The sequence below is a fragment of the Aotus nancymaae genome, unplaced genomic scaffold (genome assembly GCF_030222135.1).
Source record: "Aotus nancymaae isolate 86718 unplaced genomic scaffold, 86718_ANA_hifiasm-v0.15.2.pri h1tg000018l, whole genome shotgun sequence".
Classification (NCBI taxonomy): domain Eukaryota; kingdom Metazoa; phylum Chordata; class Mammalia; order Primates; family Aotidae; genus Aotus; species Aotus nancymaae.
The window spans coordinates 4,143,633-4,158,940 of NW_026988430.1; the positions used below are offsets into that span (position 1 = coordinate 4,143,633).

The 15,308-nt window shown below is 51.5% G+C and overlaps 1 protein-coding gene and 1 non-coding gene across 17 annotated transcripts in view; both read left to right on the forward strand.

Annotated features, from left to right (window-relative positions):
• The window catches only part of RAP1GAP2 (RAP1 GTPase activating protein 2), a 257,076-nt gene extending 248,368 nt beyond the window's left edge, over positions 1-8,708 (forward strand). For 6 of the 16 annotated variants that reach the window (XM_064378127.1, XM_064378134.1, XM_064378128.1 and 3 more), the window contains one exon: positions 3,060-3,490. In XM_064378127.1, the coding sequence (XP_064234197.1) occupies positions 3,060-3,238 (179 nt within the window). In that variant the 3' untranslated portion in view covers positions 3,239-3,490. The other 10 variants (XM_064378120.1, XM_064378119.1, XM_064378123.1 and 7 more) reach the window with 5 other exon arrangements.
• Positions 8,709-12,854: 4,146 nt separating this feature from the next.
• On the forward strand, positions 12,855-12,980 carry LOC135275788 (U6atac minor spliceosomal RNA). The gene has a single exon (XR_010343371.1). It is a non-coding gene; the product is annotated as a U6atac minor spliceosomal RNA (small nuclear RNA).
• The last annotated feature ends 2,328 nt before the right edge of the window (positions 12,981-15,308 follow it).

Genomic DNA, 15,308 nt, shown 5'->3' on the forward strand with positions numbered 1-15,308 from the left:
CCTGGGGGCTGCGCGGGGGGCACTGCTGGGCAGGTGCTGTGGGTTCCTGCTCTCGTGAGGGCAGCTGAGCATGGAGAGCACAGGACTCTGAGCCTGGGTCCAAATCTTGGGTCTGCTGCTCACTAGACATGATACTGGGCAAGTCACCGAGCCATTCTGTGCCTCAGTTTCTCCAAGCAGAAAAGGAAGGGAGGGGAATAGTAGTGTCTGCCTCCGAGGGCTAGTTGTATGAAGATTAAAGGTGCTCATGCTTGTAAGAGGCACGGGACTGGTAACCTCGGCGTTCGTTAAGGAGTGGGAGTGAGACAGTAGTGTACTTGGCGGCTCCGAGCCGGGGCAGTCTTGCTCTCCCATGGAGGTCTGGCAATGTCTAGACACGTTTTTTATTTTCACGATTTAGGAAGGGCGCTACTGGCATCTAGTGGGCAGAGGTCAGAGAAGCAGCCGAGCAATGTACAGGTCAGCCTGCAACCACATTAGCCAAAGAATTCTCCGACCTCAAATGTCATTTGGTTGAGAAACTCTAGTCTCAATGATAGAGACACAGGAAGGGCAATGGGCCATCAGGGTCGCTGAAGCCAAAATCTTCCTGGGGTCCACACGGCGGAGGGGTGTTGCAAAGAGAACCTGCAGTGTCAGAGATCAAGGGAAGATGGTGATTCCACAACCAGTGGCCCTCTGCCCTCGTGTTTCTCAGTGAGTGGAGGAGGTCACATACCTCCTCTCATTCAGCCCCCTGCAGTCGGGCAGCTGCAGAGCTGGGTTCGAATCCCAGTTGTGGGATTGACAGGTCCACCTCTCTGAGTCTCAGTTTCCTCATCTGTAAAGGGAGGTAGTAATACAAATTCCCTGGATTTTTTTTTTTTTTTTAATTAAGGCCGGGCACAGTTGCTCACACCTGTAATCTCAGCACTTTGGGAAGCCGAGGCAGGTGGATCACGAGGTCAGGAGTTCAAGACCAGCCTGGCCAAGATAGTGAAACCTCATCTCTACTAAAAATTCAAAAAATTAGCTGGGCGTGGTGGCAGGCGCCTGTAGTCCCAGCTACTCGGGAGGCTGAGGCAGGAGAATTGCTTGAATCCAGGAGACAGAGGTTGCAGTGCGCCAAGATTGAGCCACTGCACTCCAGCCTGGGTGACAGAACAAGACTTAATCTCAAAAAAAAAAAAAACTTAAATATTGGAATGAATGAAAGAATCTGTAACCAAGCCTGGCTCCCGCTTGGTGTTAAATAAATATCCAAGTAAGGAAGGTTTTGAGTGAAGGAATGATAGAGTCTCTGCGAGTTGCCGAAGGTCACGGGGCAGAAGTGACCTTGGACGGGTCTGGGGACTCTGGGCCGGTGCTTCCCGCTCCCCACAGTGACACTGCTTCTTACACACCTTTTCTCCGCACAGTATTTAACCCCCAGCCCCATGAAAGATGTGCTTGGTTCCCCTAGGATGAGGGTGGGCTTGGGGAGATCCGGGAACCTGTTTTCTGCTATTGGGCTGAGTCTGGGGAGAGAGGTGGCCTGATAGGGCCTGACGTATATCCTTCCATAACCTCAGATATCTAATCATTGGTCATTTTATCCCTGGGCTTCCTGGGGCCCAGAAGAAGACTGACAGGTGACACAAAGAGGTGTCACAACCCTGGGTGGACCGCCTCGATTCTAAGCACCACACACCAGTCAACAGCTTCCAGGAAGGCTGTGCTGAGCTTTCGATACCCTTGGCCAGAGGAGAGCCAGAAACTCCAGTGGCCCTCCTGCCAGTGGGGCCTAGTGGAGCGTTTATACCTGGCTCTGCCTCCACTCACACGCCCACTTACTGAATCTTACTATATGATGGAGGTGAAACACAGTGTACAAACAGCAAATAGATGATGTTCTCTACTATAAATCCCGTATGTCCGATTGACTCTCACAAAATGCTTTACTGGCATCTGCCTAACCTTTCCATCTGTAGCCAACTTAAGGCTGCAGGTGATGGATATGCGTAATTCTGACATGAATGTGGACTGATATTACCATGTTAGTGAGTATTTTATATGTATTTTATATGTGTGTGTGTGTGTGTGTATATATATATATTTTTTCTTTTTTTTTGAGATGGAGTCTCACTGTGTCACCCAGGCTGGAGTACAGTGGCACAATCTTGGCTCACTGCAACCTCCGCCTCCCGGGTTCAAGCGATTCTCCTGCCTCAACCTCCCAAGTAACTTGGATTACAGGCAAGTGCTACCATGCCTGGTTAATTTTTGTATTTTTAGTAGAGATGGGGTTTCACCATGTTGGCCATGCTGGTCTTGAACTCCTGACCTCAGGTGATCCACCCACCTTGGCCTCTCAAAATGCTGGGATTATAGGCATGAGCCACTGCACCCGGCCATGAGTATTTCATATTAAGAGAACTTCATTGATCAGTGTGACATGAGTAATTCCCTTGCTGTATCCTAGGACAGTTTTCAAACCCTGGAAGGATATTGACTCAGTTTTCTTTTGTGCTGTTCACAATGTCATGCCTGCAGACACACGTTTTGAAGTTTAATGTACATCACTTTTTTTCTTTTAGTTCCTTAAGTCTAGACTACAAAACAATAAATCAAGCCATGATTTGTAGCATGTGCCAATTTCTGTGGTGTAAACATACCTATTGTGGCTGATGTCAAGCTACTGATGTGACATCCTTGAACGTGGAATTGGGAAGAAGATACACTGTAGCCACCATCTTTAGGGTGTTTCTACCACGTGGATACAATAGATATAAGAGCATAGATAATCATAAAACAGAAAACTAACTAGGAAGTGATGAATTTCAAGTATTTATTGCATCTGTTGAATATAATTTATTGAATTGTAAGCTCATGTAATTCAACTTTACAAAATGGCCTGTGTTGAACAACCTGCTCCCCACATTTCTGTAATCCAGGAGTTGGCTCTTATGGACCAGTACAGGTCAGCTGGAGTGCTGCTTCTGGTGGGGGGCAGGAGGCCCCCTTCCCCCGGCCAGTCCCCACATGCAGCCCCAGTGGCCTGTACAGCTCCACCCCCCTTTCATGGGCGTTCTTTTTCTTAGATGCCAAAAGCAGAAACTCCCCGAGATCGAACCTGAAATTCCGTTTTGACAAGCTCAGCCATGCCAGCTCCGGTGCGGTAAGGATGCTGTGGACGCCTCCCACACCCCACATAGAAGGCAGCCGCCCTTCTGCAGGCCAGAGGAGGAGGGTTCAGACACGTCAGGGGGGCTCCCCATAGGGGGCAGGGGAAGCTCTGGGGAGGTCTGGCCCCAGTGGGCACAGGCGGTGGCTCGGGGGTCCCGGCCACCTTTGCCACAACTGCTGAATTAGAGCTTCACCTCTGGACACGGCCAGGACCACATGTGAGGTGTGAAATGCTGGTTCCTAGGCCCCGAGTCCCTTCCTGAGCTCACCAGACTGTCAGGAGCTGAGTGCAGAGACGTTGCCGTGGAAGGGGACTGTGTTGTCTGGTTACTCAAACTCCTGTATGGGTTTTTGTTGAAACAGGGTCACTAATGTGAAGGAGGAGTCCTTTGCCTGTCCAAGGTGGGTTGAGTGAATGTTTGTCCCTCTGTGGTCATGAGTCGGGAGATGTGTTCCTTTTAGATCAGGGTTCAAGTGGCCTGTAGCCTCAGAATGGCCAGAGAGATGCTGCCAGCTGGGGAGGTCCAAAAAGCCACCTCACCCCTGAAGACCTGTGACGGGGAAAGAGGGGCAGGTGGCCTGTGTGGAGATGGGAAGGGGGTTCCCAGTAACGCTGGAGCAGACGTACTAGCTAGGTCTCCCTTCCACTGATGGAGTCTGGTTTCTACAGGCAGAAGGGGAGTAGCCACACCCGCTTCTGCCCCTGGAGGGAGGAGTTCCTGGGAGTGCTCCCTGGCATCCCTGCCCTCAGGCAGCTGTCTCCTTCTTGTGTCTTTGGCAGAGGCCCTGGGCTGGGTGTGCTCTCCTCCTCGCCAGGAGATGCCCCTGGCAGTCAGCACTGTGAGGAGCCACCCCAGGAGGCCTCTGCTCCTGCCTGCTTTGAGGGGGCATGTGGTTTCAGCAGAGCGGCCATGGGTCCAGCTCGCTACCATCACGGCCTGGATGCCTGCTGGGGAAGTCCCCAGAGGCCCATCTGAGCCCCAGCCCTCTCTCCACGTGGGGCTCCAGGGGTAGGAGTCAGCGCTGGAGCTGAGGGGAGGGGCATGGCCGAACCCACTTTATGTTCAAACTGATTTATGAAAAGCAGAAGAAAAATGGGCATGTGGACCTTCCCTCTGGCTCCATCATGCACTTCAGATGCCACTGCCCGCCAAAGCCGTGGTGACGTGCGGCTTCTTGACCGCGAAAGGTGGGGCCCCCTGATATCAGGACCCTCCTGGTCCTAAGGTCTCCACTGAGCTGCAGCCACAGACAGGCGCGTTCCCCACTCCTTCCTCCCGACGTCTGCACTGTCCCTTCCTTCCTGTATGGAATGTTGGCTCATCATCTCCCTCTCCTTGTCCCCTCAGGGAAGCTCCATTCTGTCTGGAGAAGGCTCCTATTCCAGCAGTTCGGGAGTGCCGAACACGACCCCGAGAGCCCTAGGCCCGCCGCCCCACCAGCCACCTGCCCACAGACCAGCCGTTGGTCCAGGTGTCCCAGCTGGCCACAACCCTGCCTGCGCCGCCACCGACATGCCCTCCAAGTACATCCTGTCTCTGGACGAGGCCTCCTTCCTCAGGTTCCTCCTTCCTGACCTCCCAGTGTGATGTCCGGGTCCTTTGTCATCTGTTCAGCCTGGAGAGGAAGAGTTGGGCGGGGGGGTGCATGGGGGGAGCTCGGCAGTGACTGGGAGCTGATCTGCCAAGCCCGGCGAGGGCCTTGGCCACAGGGCAGTGCCTTCCCAGACGGGGCGGGCATTACCACCAGGAACGCTCTTGGTGGTGGTGGCATCATGCTCCCAGGAGCCAAGACTCGGAGCGCCCTTGAGGCCCTCCTGATAAAAGTCGGCGCTATTGCCCCTGTATCTCTGGATCTCCAAAATGTCCATCTTTGCTTCTGTGCTGAGCGTCTTTCTCATCTGCTGATGTAGGCCTGGGGCTGCCTCCCAGGCTGCCAGGGTACCGTGAGCGGGTCTTCAGCCGGTTCAAGCTCAGAGACAGCTGCATGGGCCAGGGCCACGCCGCACGCTTCCCGGACGGTGGCGGGCACTTGGTGTCCTGCCCAGCTTCTCACAGGCCCCTGATTATGGCTACAGTGGGGGAAGCCCTGAGGCCGTCTCTTCCCCTTGAGCATCTACTTCTTTCACAAAGGGGCGGGAGGCCAGGAGGGAGAAGGAATTGAGGGAGAGCAAAGGAGCTGTGCTGGGAGGCTGCTGTGTTGCTTGAGGGCCAGGCCGGGGCCAGGTCTCTGCTGGCAGGGGACGTTCCAGGAAGACCAGTCATTTCCCCTTCCCACTTACACGAGGGGAGAGTGAGGTGGGGAAGGCTTGCGGGTTCTGGTCGGGTCCATGTAGGGGGAAGGGGCCCAGTGTCCCTCAGCCGCTTATGCCCCTGGAGTCTTGGGGGGCCCAACATGGCCTTGGGGCCTTTTCCAGATACTGTGACCTTCAGCAACTGCATCTGGGGCTCAACCCCCAATCCTGTTCCCCTCTCCGGCTGGGGTCTGAGGCAGCTGTCACATCTGAAAGGTTCCTGCAACCTGGGCCCCATCTGGATGTGGTTCAGACCCCATGACCCACATGCTCAGCAGAGCTCCCTTGCTGGGGCAGCCAGCTCACCCCCAGGACATCCCCCCGGCTTCTTCCTTCCGAGCCTGCAGGCCCTGGACTTCTCTGCTGGTGGGCCTGGGTTGGGGTTAAGGTGGGCATCCTCCAGGTAAGGCAAGCCTGAAGAGCGGCTTTCAGTGCAGACGGGTCGTGGAGGGACGCTGGCTGGCTCCTGCTCTATGAGCTGATGACAAGGATTTCCAACCAAATGCTTTATTCCCACAGGGCCTGGACCTGTGCCCAAGATATAAACACTGCTCTCTCTTCCTTTCCTTTCGTTTCGTTTCCATTTCCGTTTCTTACTGATATTGTGAAAATTCCCCCTTAGCTTTTTCCACTTGAGCAACATTTTGCTCCTCACTCCCCCACGTGTGTGGGAATGATTGAATCCTGTCTGCAGGCTGGAGAGGAGCTCTCCCCCACAGTCTGGGGAATGTGCTTGCCTAAAGTACTAGTCTAGTAAAATTTATTCTAGTTAGAAGGTCAGCACAGTATCTGTTTAGCTTTTATTAAAAGTCACCGCAGCGGCAGCCAGTGCTAGAGCGAGGCCTATGCGTTCTGGCCGCGTTTTGTGTTTTGTTGGCTGGGTTTCTGAAGGAACTTGAAAGGTCAAACTGTATTTCTTGAGAAGCAAATGCAGGTTCCCGCTGGCCTCTCTGGGTGGCTGGTATCACAGCTGCCTGGTGGATGGGCCGTGTCGCATTGCAGTCTGGGATCCTCTGGGGTTTCCAGGCTGTCACCACACTGTCCCGTTTGTCAGTCCCATACCTGCCTGTTCCCACTGCACTGGCTGGCCCTTGCTGCCTGCTGCCTCCTGGGAGGGCTTTGTCCCTGCCTGAGCTGGTAGGCAGGATGGCTGGGTGGCCCCAGAGAAGCACAGACCTGAGATGGAGCCTCTACCCCTGGTTTGCTTTTGGAGTGTTCTGAGCAGGACCCCAAAGGCCCCTTCCCTCTGGTCCTGCGTCACTGTCTCTAGAAGCTCCATCCTGTGGCTTCCAGAGTGTACACCTCCAGTCCACCTGGGCTGCCGGTGCTGAGAGGGAGGGGGAGAACGGGGATGGCCCAGTCTCCCCTCCCTCCTCTGGCCCATGGGGCAGGCAGCTCGGGTTCCTGGGGGTCTGCTTCCCGCATGCTCCCCTACATCTGCTCTGATCAAAAATGTCTTTTATGCTGCGCCCAGTCTTGGGGCTCGAAGATTTGCTCAGACCTCATTGGCCCTTGCGACGAGGCTCATTTAGATGGTGCTCAGGATGGTATTTGAGGGATTTCCACTGTCATGTCCACGAGGGGGTATTGTCCGGGACATGTCTCTGGCTCTGGGAACTGCCTGACCCATTGAAGAAACTGCTTTCCAGGCACTGCGGGCCAGCCATATGCCTCCAGCTCAGCTGATGCTTAAAAACAGGTGCAGAAAAGCTAGAGATAGAAGGTCTTAATGGGAGTTTCTGTCTGTGATAATGAATGTAAAAATGTTTCTTGAAAAATAGTCAGTGGTTCAGCTTTGTCAGCATTATCTCAGCACCCCAGTCTCTCGCTCCTTTTAGTACCTCAGCCAGCAATGTCACCATCCAGATGACATCTTAGCCCAAGTGAGGGGAATGACATGCTTGAGGTCACCCAGCTGGCTGGTGGCAAAGCTGGAATTAGAACCCTCAACCCAGGATCCCTTCCTCTGCACGACCTACGTGCCTGGTTGAATATGTGGCTGCGTTTCCTGGGGCCCTGGGTTTTGGGGAAGACAGTTAGCTGGTGGTTTGGCCCTGGCGTGGAGCTGATCAGTCAAGGATGCGGGTGAGGCCTCAGTTTCTGCTTGTTTTCATCAGGAGGGATAGTCTTGGATTTTTCAGTGAGGACCCTCAGGCTTTGGATGGAAGGAAGCGAGGAGGAAAGGCGATTGGGTGACGTTCCTCGGTGGGATTGGTTCTTCAGCTCCAGTGTGTAATGGGGGTGGAGGCCAGGGAGAAGATGCTGCCCACCAGCCCCAGCCTCCCTTTTCCTGAATTAGGAGGAAAAGTGGTCCAAGAAAACTCGTTATTTCTCCACAAAGGTGGTCAATAAAAACCTGGGCAAGCGCCTGTCTCACTTTCCTCCCGGACCCTTGAAGGTGCCAGTGCAAACACTACCTTTCTCATTGGTTTCTAAGTCAGTAGAAACAGCTTTGTTTTGAGCAGTCGGGGGTTCGAGTAGATCTCATGGCTACAGGCGACCAGCAGGGACCAGGCTGGCCAGCCACACTCAGGACCCCTCGGCTCCCCCCAGCCTCCAGCTACCCGTCATCAAGGCAAGGGAAGGCCAGTAAAGTTTGCCCAGGCTGATCCTGTGGCCTGGCGGGGCTGGCTGGGGTATTCTTTTACCAAGCTCTGTTTTACCACCCCCCCGTCCGCCCCGATCCCACGTCTCCCTCCCTTCATCTGGGCCATGTGCCACTTTGGGAGGAAGACCAGCCCCACCAGGGCCAAGGGCAGCAGAGCCCTGCCGAATGAGAGGCTGTGGGGCCGCGGCTCTGTCCTGTGCCTTACTGGCCCTGGAGAGGGGGGCGTTTGGCTGGAAGACTGGAATTGAATTGCCGTCGTCTTTGATTTTGTGATGTTTCTGCTTGGACTCGCAAATCTCCCTTCCCGCCCCTTAGCATGTGTGCGGCTCCTCCTTGTCGTGAGTACTCCCCTTGGACGCTGCAGCTCGGGGCGCGCTGACGTGTAAGCGTGCAGATTCCTCTGCGTGGTAGAACCTAAGGACGGTGGCTTGGAAGAGATGCTCCACAGGACGATGACTTTCCTTTCTTTCCTCTTAGTGAGCGGGTGATTCCTAGACCCCAACTGCCTATGTCATGTAAATAATGTACATTTAATTTATTGCTATGGTAGCACATTGTATTTGTTAATGTACAAAACAAATTCTGAAAGGTTGACAAATGTATATTTTGTTGCTTAAATGTGTCTTTGCAGAAATTGACAATAAATAACATATTTTGTGTCCATCAGTGTTGAAACTTCTTTGCATGGGGTCCTGGGCCCGGGCAGCACTTTTCAGTTCGCTGGCAGTTGCGTATTCTCTGGCCTATTGGTGTGTTACTTTGGCCTGGAATGTGCTTTTGAACATTTAAGTTGTTGATGTTTAAAATACTGACAGTAATTACAAAAGTGGCTGGGCATGGTGGCTCCCACCCATAATCCTAACAGTTTGGGAGGCTGAGGCAGGAGGATCTCTTGAGCCTAAGGGTTTGAGGCCAGCCTGGGCAACATAGCGAGGCCACATGTGTACCCCGCCTTCCCCTGCAAAAACAAAAAACAAAAAAATCCAAAAAAATTAGCTGGGCAGGTGGCGTGCACTTGTGTTCCCAGCTACTCGGGAGGCTGAGACTGGAGGATCGCTTGAGCCTGGGAAGTCGAGGCTGCGGTGATCTGTGATTGCACCAGTGCACTCCAGCCTGGGCGACAGAGTGAGACTATGTTTCAAAACAACAGCCGTAACAAAAAGGCCGAGCGCCGGGCTCCCACCTGTCATCTCAGCACTGTGGGAGGCTGAGGCGGGTGGATCACTTGAGGTCAGGCTTTCAAGTGATCCAGGCTTTCAAGTAATTTTTGTCTCTACTAAAACTACAAAATTTAGCTGGGTGTGGTGGTGGTTGCCTGTAATCCCCGCTGCTCAGAAGGCTGAGGCAGGAGACTCTGTTGAACCCTGAAGGTGGAGGTTGCAGTGAGCCGAGATCATGCCACTGCACTCCAGCCTGGGCAACACAGAGCTGGGGTCTCAAAAATCAAACCCTAGAAATTTTACATAAACCTTGAATTCTGCTTCTTTTAAGAAATCAGAAGCTGAATCTCCTCCTCAGGCAGGAGTTGCTGAGTTCATCGGCGTCTTTCCCTGCTGAGTGGGCCCTTGCACGTCCCCATCTCCACCATTCCCTGTTCACACCGGAACATTTCACTCATTCCTGTTGCCTGTTGCCCTCTGGCATGGCTGAGTTTGCGAGCCCTGCTGTTCACTGATTGTCTCCATCCTGCAACACTCTCCCTCTGCTCACTTCTCAGATTCCCAATTCGCTCCTTCCAGCTTTCTTTCGCAGCTGCATGCTCTCTCTTCCTGTCCTCCTCTCACTCCTGAATCGCCCTGTTTCTACATACGCTTTGCTTTACACGGCTTGGCTGTGCAGCTTGAAATAATCTCTGCATATTTTTCCTGAAGAAATCTGAAGGCAAGGAACAGGTCTTTAAGAATCTGCTGGGTCACACCTGTCACCCAGCACTTTGAGAGGCCGACGTGGACGGACCACTTGAGGTCAGGAGTTTGAGACCAGCCTGGCCAACATGGTAAATCCCTGTCTGTACTAAAAATACAAAAATTAGCTGGGCATGGTGGCGCGCTTGAACACGGAATCACTTGAACCTGGGAGGTGGAGGTTGCAGTGAGCTGGAATCGTGCCATTGCACTCCTGCCTGGGTGGCAGAGCGAGACTCCATCTCAAATAAATAAATAACTAAATAACTAACTAAATAAATAAATGAGAATCTGCCGTGACTTTTGTGGTCTTGGGCAAATTTGTTAACTCCCTATGATTTGCATTTTCTTTTTTGTATAATTGGAACAATAATCCACCTACCAAGCACGAGGAGAAAAATGAATTTATTATCGGGAAAGAGCTTTGAGAAATGGCAAGTGTTATACAAGCACCAGAGGTTCGATAATGACGATAATAACAATATGAGCCCCTGACATTGAAAGCTCACCGTAGTGAGTTCTGTTATGACACCACTGCTCGTTCCTAAGCATACATCACGTGACATGGCGCAACCACAGGGCTTAGGGGGAAAAGCGGGGTAAGGGACATAACACTCAAAAACTTTGTCAGTGACATACAAAAGTAAAAGGAGCGGTACCTAATGTTAACAATGTTACACGTTAAATGATTGAGAAATACATAAGTACCACAATAAAGGCATTTTCGCTTAAAAAAGATAGGAAGTAGCTGGGCACGGTGGCTCATGCCTGTAATACCAGCAGTTTGGGAGGCTGTGGCGTGTGTATCACAAGGTCAGGGGATCGAGACCGTCCTGGCTAACACGGTGAAACCCCATCTCTACTAAAAATACAAAAAATTAGCCGGGTGTGGTAGCAGGCTCCTGTGATCCCAGCTACTCTGGAGGCTGAGGCAGGAGAATAGCTTGAACCCAGGTGGGCTGAGGTTGCAGGGAGCCGAGATAGTGCCATTGCACTCCAGCCTCAGCAACAGAGCAAGACTCCATCTCAAAAAAAAAAAAAAAAAAGTTGAGGAAGGCCACTGGGGAGTCCTCTGGCCAAAGCTGTCACCTGAGGAGTCCCACATATCACGAGAAAGAGCCTTAAATTACTATCCCTGTCATACTCGGACATTGAGTAGGAGCAGCTTGTGGGAAGGCTGGCTTGGCTGTAGCTCTAGTCCAGCTCGAGGCTTGAGCACTGGTGGGTTGGATGTCGTAAGTATCCGTCTGAGTCTGCAAGCCTGAGAACAGGGTCACTTATCCCTGAGGGCAGGAGAAGGTGTGTCCACACAGCTCGAGCGGAGAGAGCTAATTTGTCCATTATCTACTTTTTTTGTGTGTCAGGCCTCATCAGATTGGACAATGCCCAACCACAGTGGCAGGGATGGGTTTTCTTTACTCCATCCATGGGTTCAAGTGATAATCTCTTCCAGAAGCCCCTCACAGACATACCCAGAAATGTTTTGCTAGCTATCCAGGTATCCCTTAGCCCAGTCAAGGGGACGTGTCAAATTCACCATCACAAAGGCCCAATGTCCTCCCTCCTCCATGGAGCCTGCCCTCCTCCTCTGTGTCCTGAGGAAATGGGGTGGGGTATTGATTTTACAGCTGGTTCTGGTGAAATGGTGCTACTCTGCAAGCCTGGTGGGGCTCTATGGCTGGTTCCAGTGACCCCAGTGGCCCTCTGAATTTGAAATGGGGATTTCTTGGGTCCACCCAGACCCTCAGCCATGGAATAGCAAACCTGGTGCTTATGGCACTCCCTGCTTATGAAAACCAGAGGTAAGTTCCAGAAAGGAAGCCTGAGACATTGTTTTGACACCTTAGGGCAAGGATCCTGGGAAGGAGACATTAGATCTCCATTTCTTCAGGCAGAGATGATACCTGTTGGAGTAGCTATAGATGGTCATCCTCAACTTCACACCATCCCCCTGCAGTGCGGAACAGAGACTGCTCCCACCTGCAGAGGCCTTCTTTTCTAGCAGTTCGGCTTTCAGGTGCATAGGAATTACCTGGAGATATTGTCGAAATGCAGATAGCAGGCATGACTGCAGAGGTTAATTGGTCTGCGTGTGGCCTAGGAATCTGCATTTTAAGTAAGCATATGGGGATTCTGCTGCAGTGTTCCTATCAGTTTGGGAATCACGGATCCAGTTTGCAGTCTCTGTATAATCCTATCTCCTATGAGGGTAATCTCAAGCCCAGTGAGACAGGGGACCCTACAGAGGTGCTAGGGGTTTGAGAGACAACCTTCCCCTTTGTAGTGGAATTTTTATTATCCTTATCACAAATCTGGAAGAGCATCTTCCCAGCGAGACATAGGATCTTGCAGGAAAATGAAAGGGAATCACTGGAGAGAACAGTATAGAGAAATGTACACAAACATGACGTTCTCTGGGAATAATAATTCATAATAATGCATTATGGCTGTGTGAATGACACAGACATCCTGTAATAAGAAACCCTGGGAGTAGGGCCGGGCACGGTGGCTCACGCCTGTAATCCCAGCACTCTGGGAGGCCGAGGTGGGCAGATCATGAGGTCAGGAGTTCAAGACCAGCCTGGCCAATATGGTGAAACCCCCATCTCTACTAATAACACAAAAATTAGTTGGGTGTGGTGGCATGAACCTGTAGTCCCAGCTACTCAGGGGGCTGAGGCAGGAGATTAGCTTGAACCAGGGAGTCAGAGGTTACAGTGAGCTGAAATTGTGCCACTCCAGCCTGGGCGACAGAGCAAGACTCCATCGCAACAAACAAACAAACAAACAAACAAAAAAACCCTGGGAGGAAAGATGAGCATCATGCAAAAAAACAAGAAATTTGGTGAAAAGAAAAAAAATCAGATACTGAAAGAACTAAAAACTAAGTTAAAAATGAAAACACGTGTTGCGTGAAAGGAGAGAAGGTTGCCACTCCCCTTGCCGAGGATGGAAGAGGCCCTTGGGCCTGACAACACGCGTACAGTTGAAGCATTACCACCTACTTCGTGGCATCTAACAATCGTTTAAGAAAAAAAATGATGAAAACACAGCTAGAGCCTCTTTCTCCAAACCAATACAAATGACGTGAGACTGTGGAAATCTACCAGCAACCCAGAAACAAAACGTAGCTGCTGGAAAGAGCCAGTGCTAACACCCATGGATGGGAAGTGTCCCTGTCACCGATGAGGTTAAAGCCAAACTCATCCAGTCGCTACAGGAGATAAGCTAAAGAATGAGTTGATGAGTCGACTTCGTCAAGTGAAATAATAACACAAAACAGCTCGTATCAAAGAACTAATAGAAACAAGCTGATACACAGCTCCAAATGAAAACATACAAATGAGTGATTACACACAGGCAAGTGAGGCTGTGCTAGGAAAGGCACGGATGCTTTATAAGGCAGATGGTAGAACACTTGCTCATGTTATTGGGTCAAATGAATTTTATGGATCCTCCTACAAGACATGACATTAAAAAATTAAATACGAGACCAACAAGGAAGTCTTTATGGCCTTGTTCTAAAATGCCAATTGCTAGGTTTTATAAGAACTTATCATTAGTAAGAAATATGAGGAAAATTCCAGGGAACATGGACGATGGGGTCCAGATGCAATCCACCTACGGACTGGAAGTACAATCGTGAATATAATGGAAAGGATTTTACCTTTTTTATCTTCTTTCTGTTGGGTTGTTGGCATTGTCTTCATGGATTGGGGATGACTTTTTGTTTAGCTTTATTCTTTCCTTGAGGACCAGCTGAGTGGATCTCCGCATCAAATTTCCTCTTCACTGTCTGGACCGTCAAAATGGATCTGGGCCCGTCAGTATGTTTCCTTTGTCAGCTGGTACCATGTTAAGCTTTGCCAGTAGAGGGTGCCAGAGAGCCACTGCAGGAGGGAAAGAGTTTTCCCTTCTGGTTCTCCGGTGCTTGCTTGGCAACCTCTTAATGCTCACTTGGCTGTTGTAGCACATGCTGCATCTGGGGGTCTGATTCCTGCAGTGTGGGCACCTCTGCCAGCACCAAGTTCTTTCAGGGCACAGCCTCTCCAGCGCCCGTCTCCTGCAGGGCATGACAGACGGCAGCACCCCAGAGGCTAGCTGCTTCTCCTGCCAACAACCCCTTCCCGTCTGCTGGTCGCCACGACAGTGCCCAGGTGGTCTTGCAGCAGAGGAACTCCGGTGAGACACCTCCCAGTGAACAGAGGGTGGATTTCCAGTGCGTTCCACTGGTGTGGCACCACAGCAACTTTTCCATCCACTGACCTAAGGCCATCCAGGGCTGGATGATAGTCCTGGGGGTGGGGGTGGGCAGCTCTTCCTTGGGTGCTCCATCTCAGCCTTAGGGGTGGAGGCTGCTTCTTATTTCTGCTATTCTTGTATTCGTTAGAGTTGTCTTCAGTCATCAGTAGCCAATCCCGCATTACTCCAGATCCCTGCTATCGTTAATCATTCTTTCTATGAAAACTTCAAGTTACTGTGTGGCTTCTCTCTCCCGATTGGACCTAGACTAAGAGAGCAGCTCCCTCAGTTTCTCTGGCGAGAGCCTTTCTGTAACACACGAGTCCACATCTCTCTCCCTGAAATATTAAAAAAAATAAATAAAAACATTTCAATAGCTTTTGGGGTTCAAGTGGTTTTGGTTAAACGGATGAATAGCATAGTCATGAAGGCTGAGGTTTTTGTGCATCCGTCACCCAAGTAGTGTACGTGCTACCAAATACGTAGGATTTTATCACTCACCCCCTCTCACCCTCCTACTCCTAGTCTACGTAGCTCATTATGTCACTCTGCATGCCTCTGTGTACCCATAGCTTAGCTCTCACTTATAAGTGAGAACATACGGTATTTGGTGTTCCATTCCTGAATTACTTCGTTTAGAATAATGGCCTCCAGCTCCATCTAAGTTGCTGCACAAGACATACGTTGTCATTTTTATCTGGCTGAGTAGTATTCCATGGTGTATATATACTACATTTTCTTTTCTTTCTTTCTTTTTTTGTTAGAGGAGTCTCAATTCGTTGCCCAGGCTGGAGTGCAGGGGCGTCATCTCGGCTCACTGCAATCTCTGCCTCCTGGGTTCTAGCGATCCTCCTGCCTCAGCCTCCCCGGTAGCTGGGATTACAGGCGCACGCCACCATGCCTGGTAATTTGTCTTTTAGTAGAGATGGGGTTTCACTGTGTTGCTCATGCTGGTCCCGAACTCCTGAGCTCAGGTGGTCCGCCCACCTCGGCCTCCCAAAGTGCTGGGATTACAGGTGTGAGCCACCGCGCCCGACCGACACTAGTGCTCGCGGGCTGCAGGGACAGGACGGACTAGAGGCGAGCGACCCCAGCGACACCTGGCATTCCCCGATCC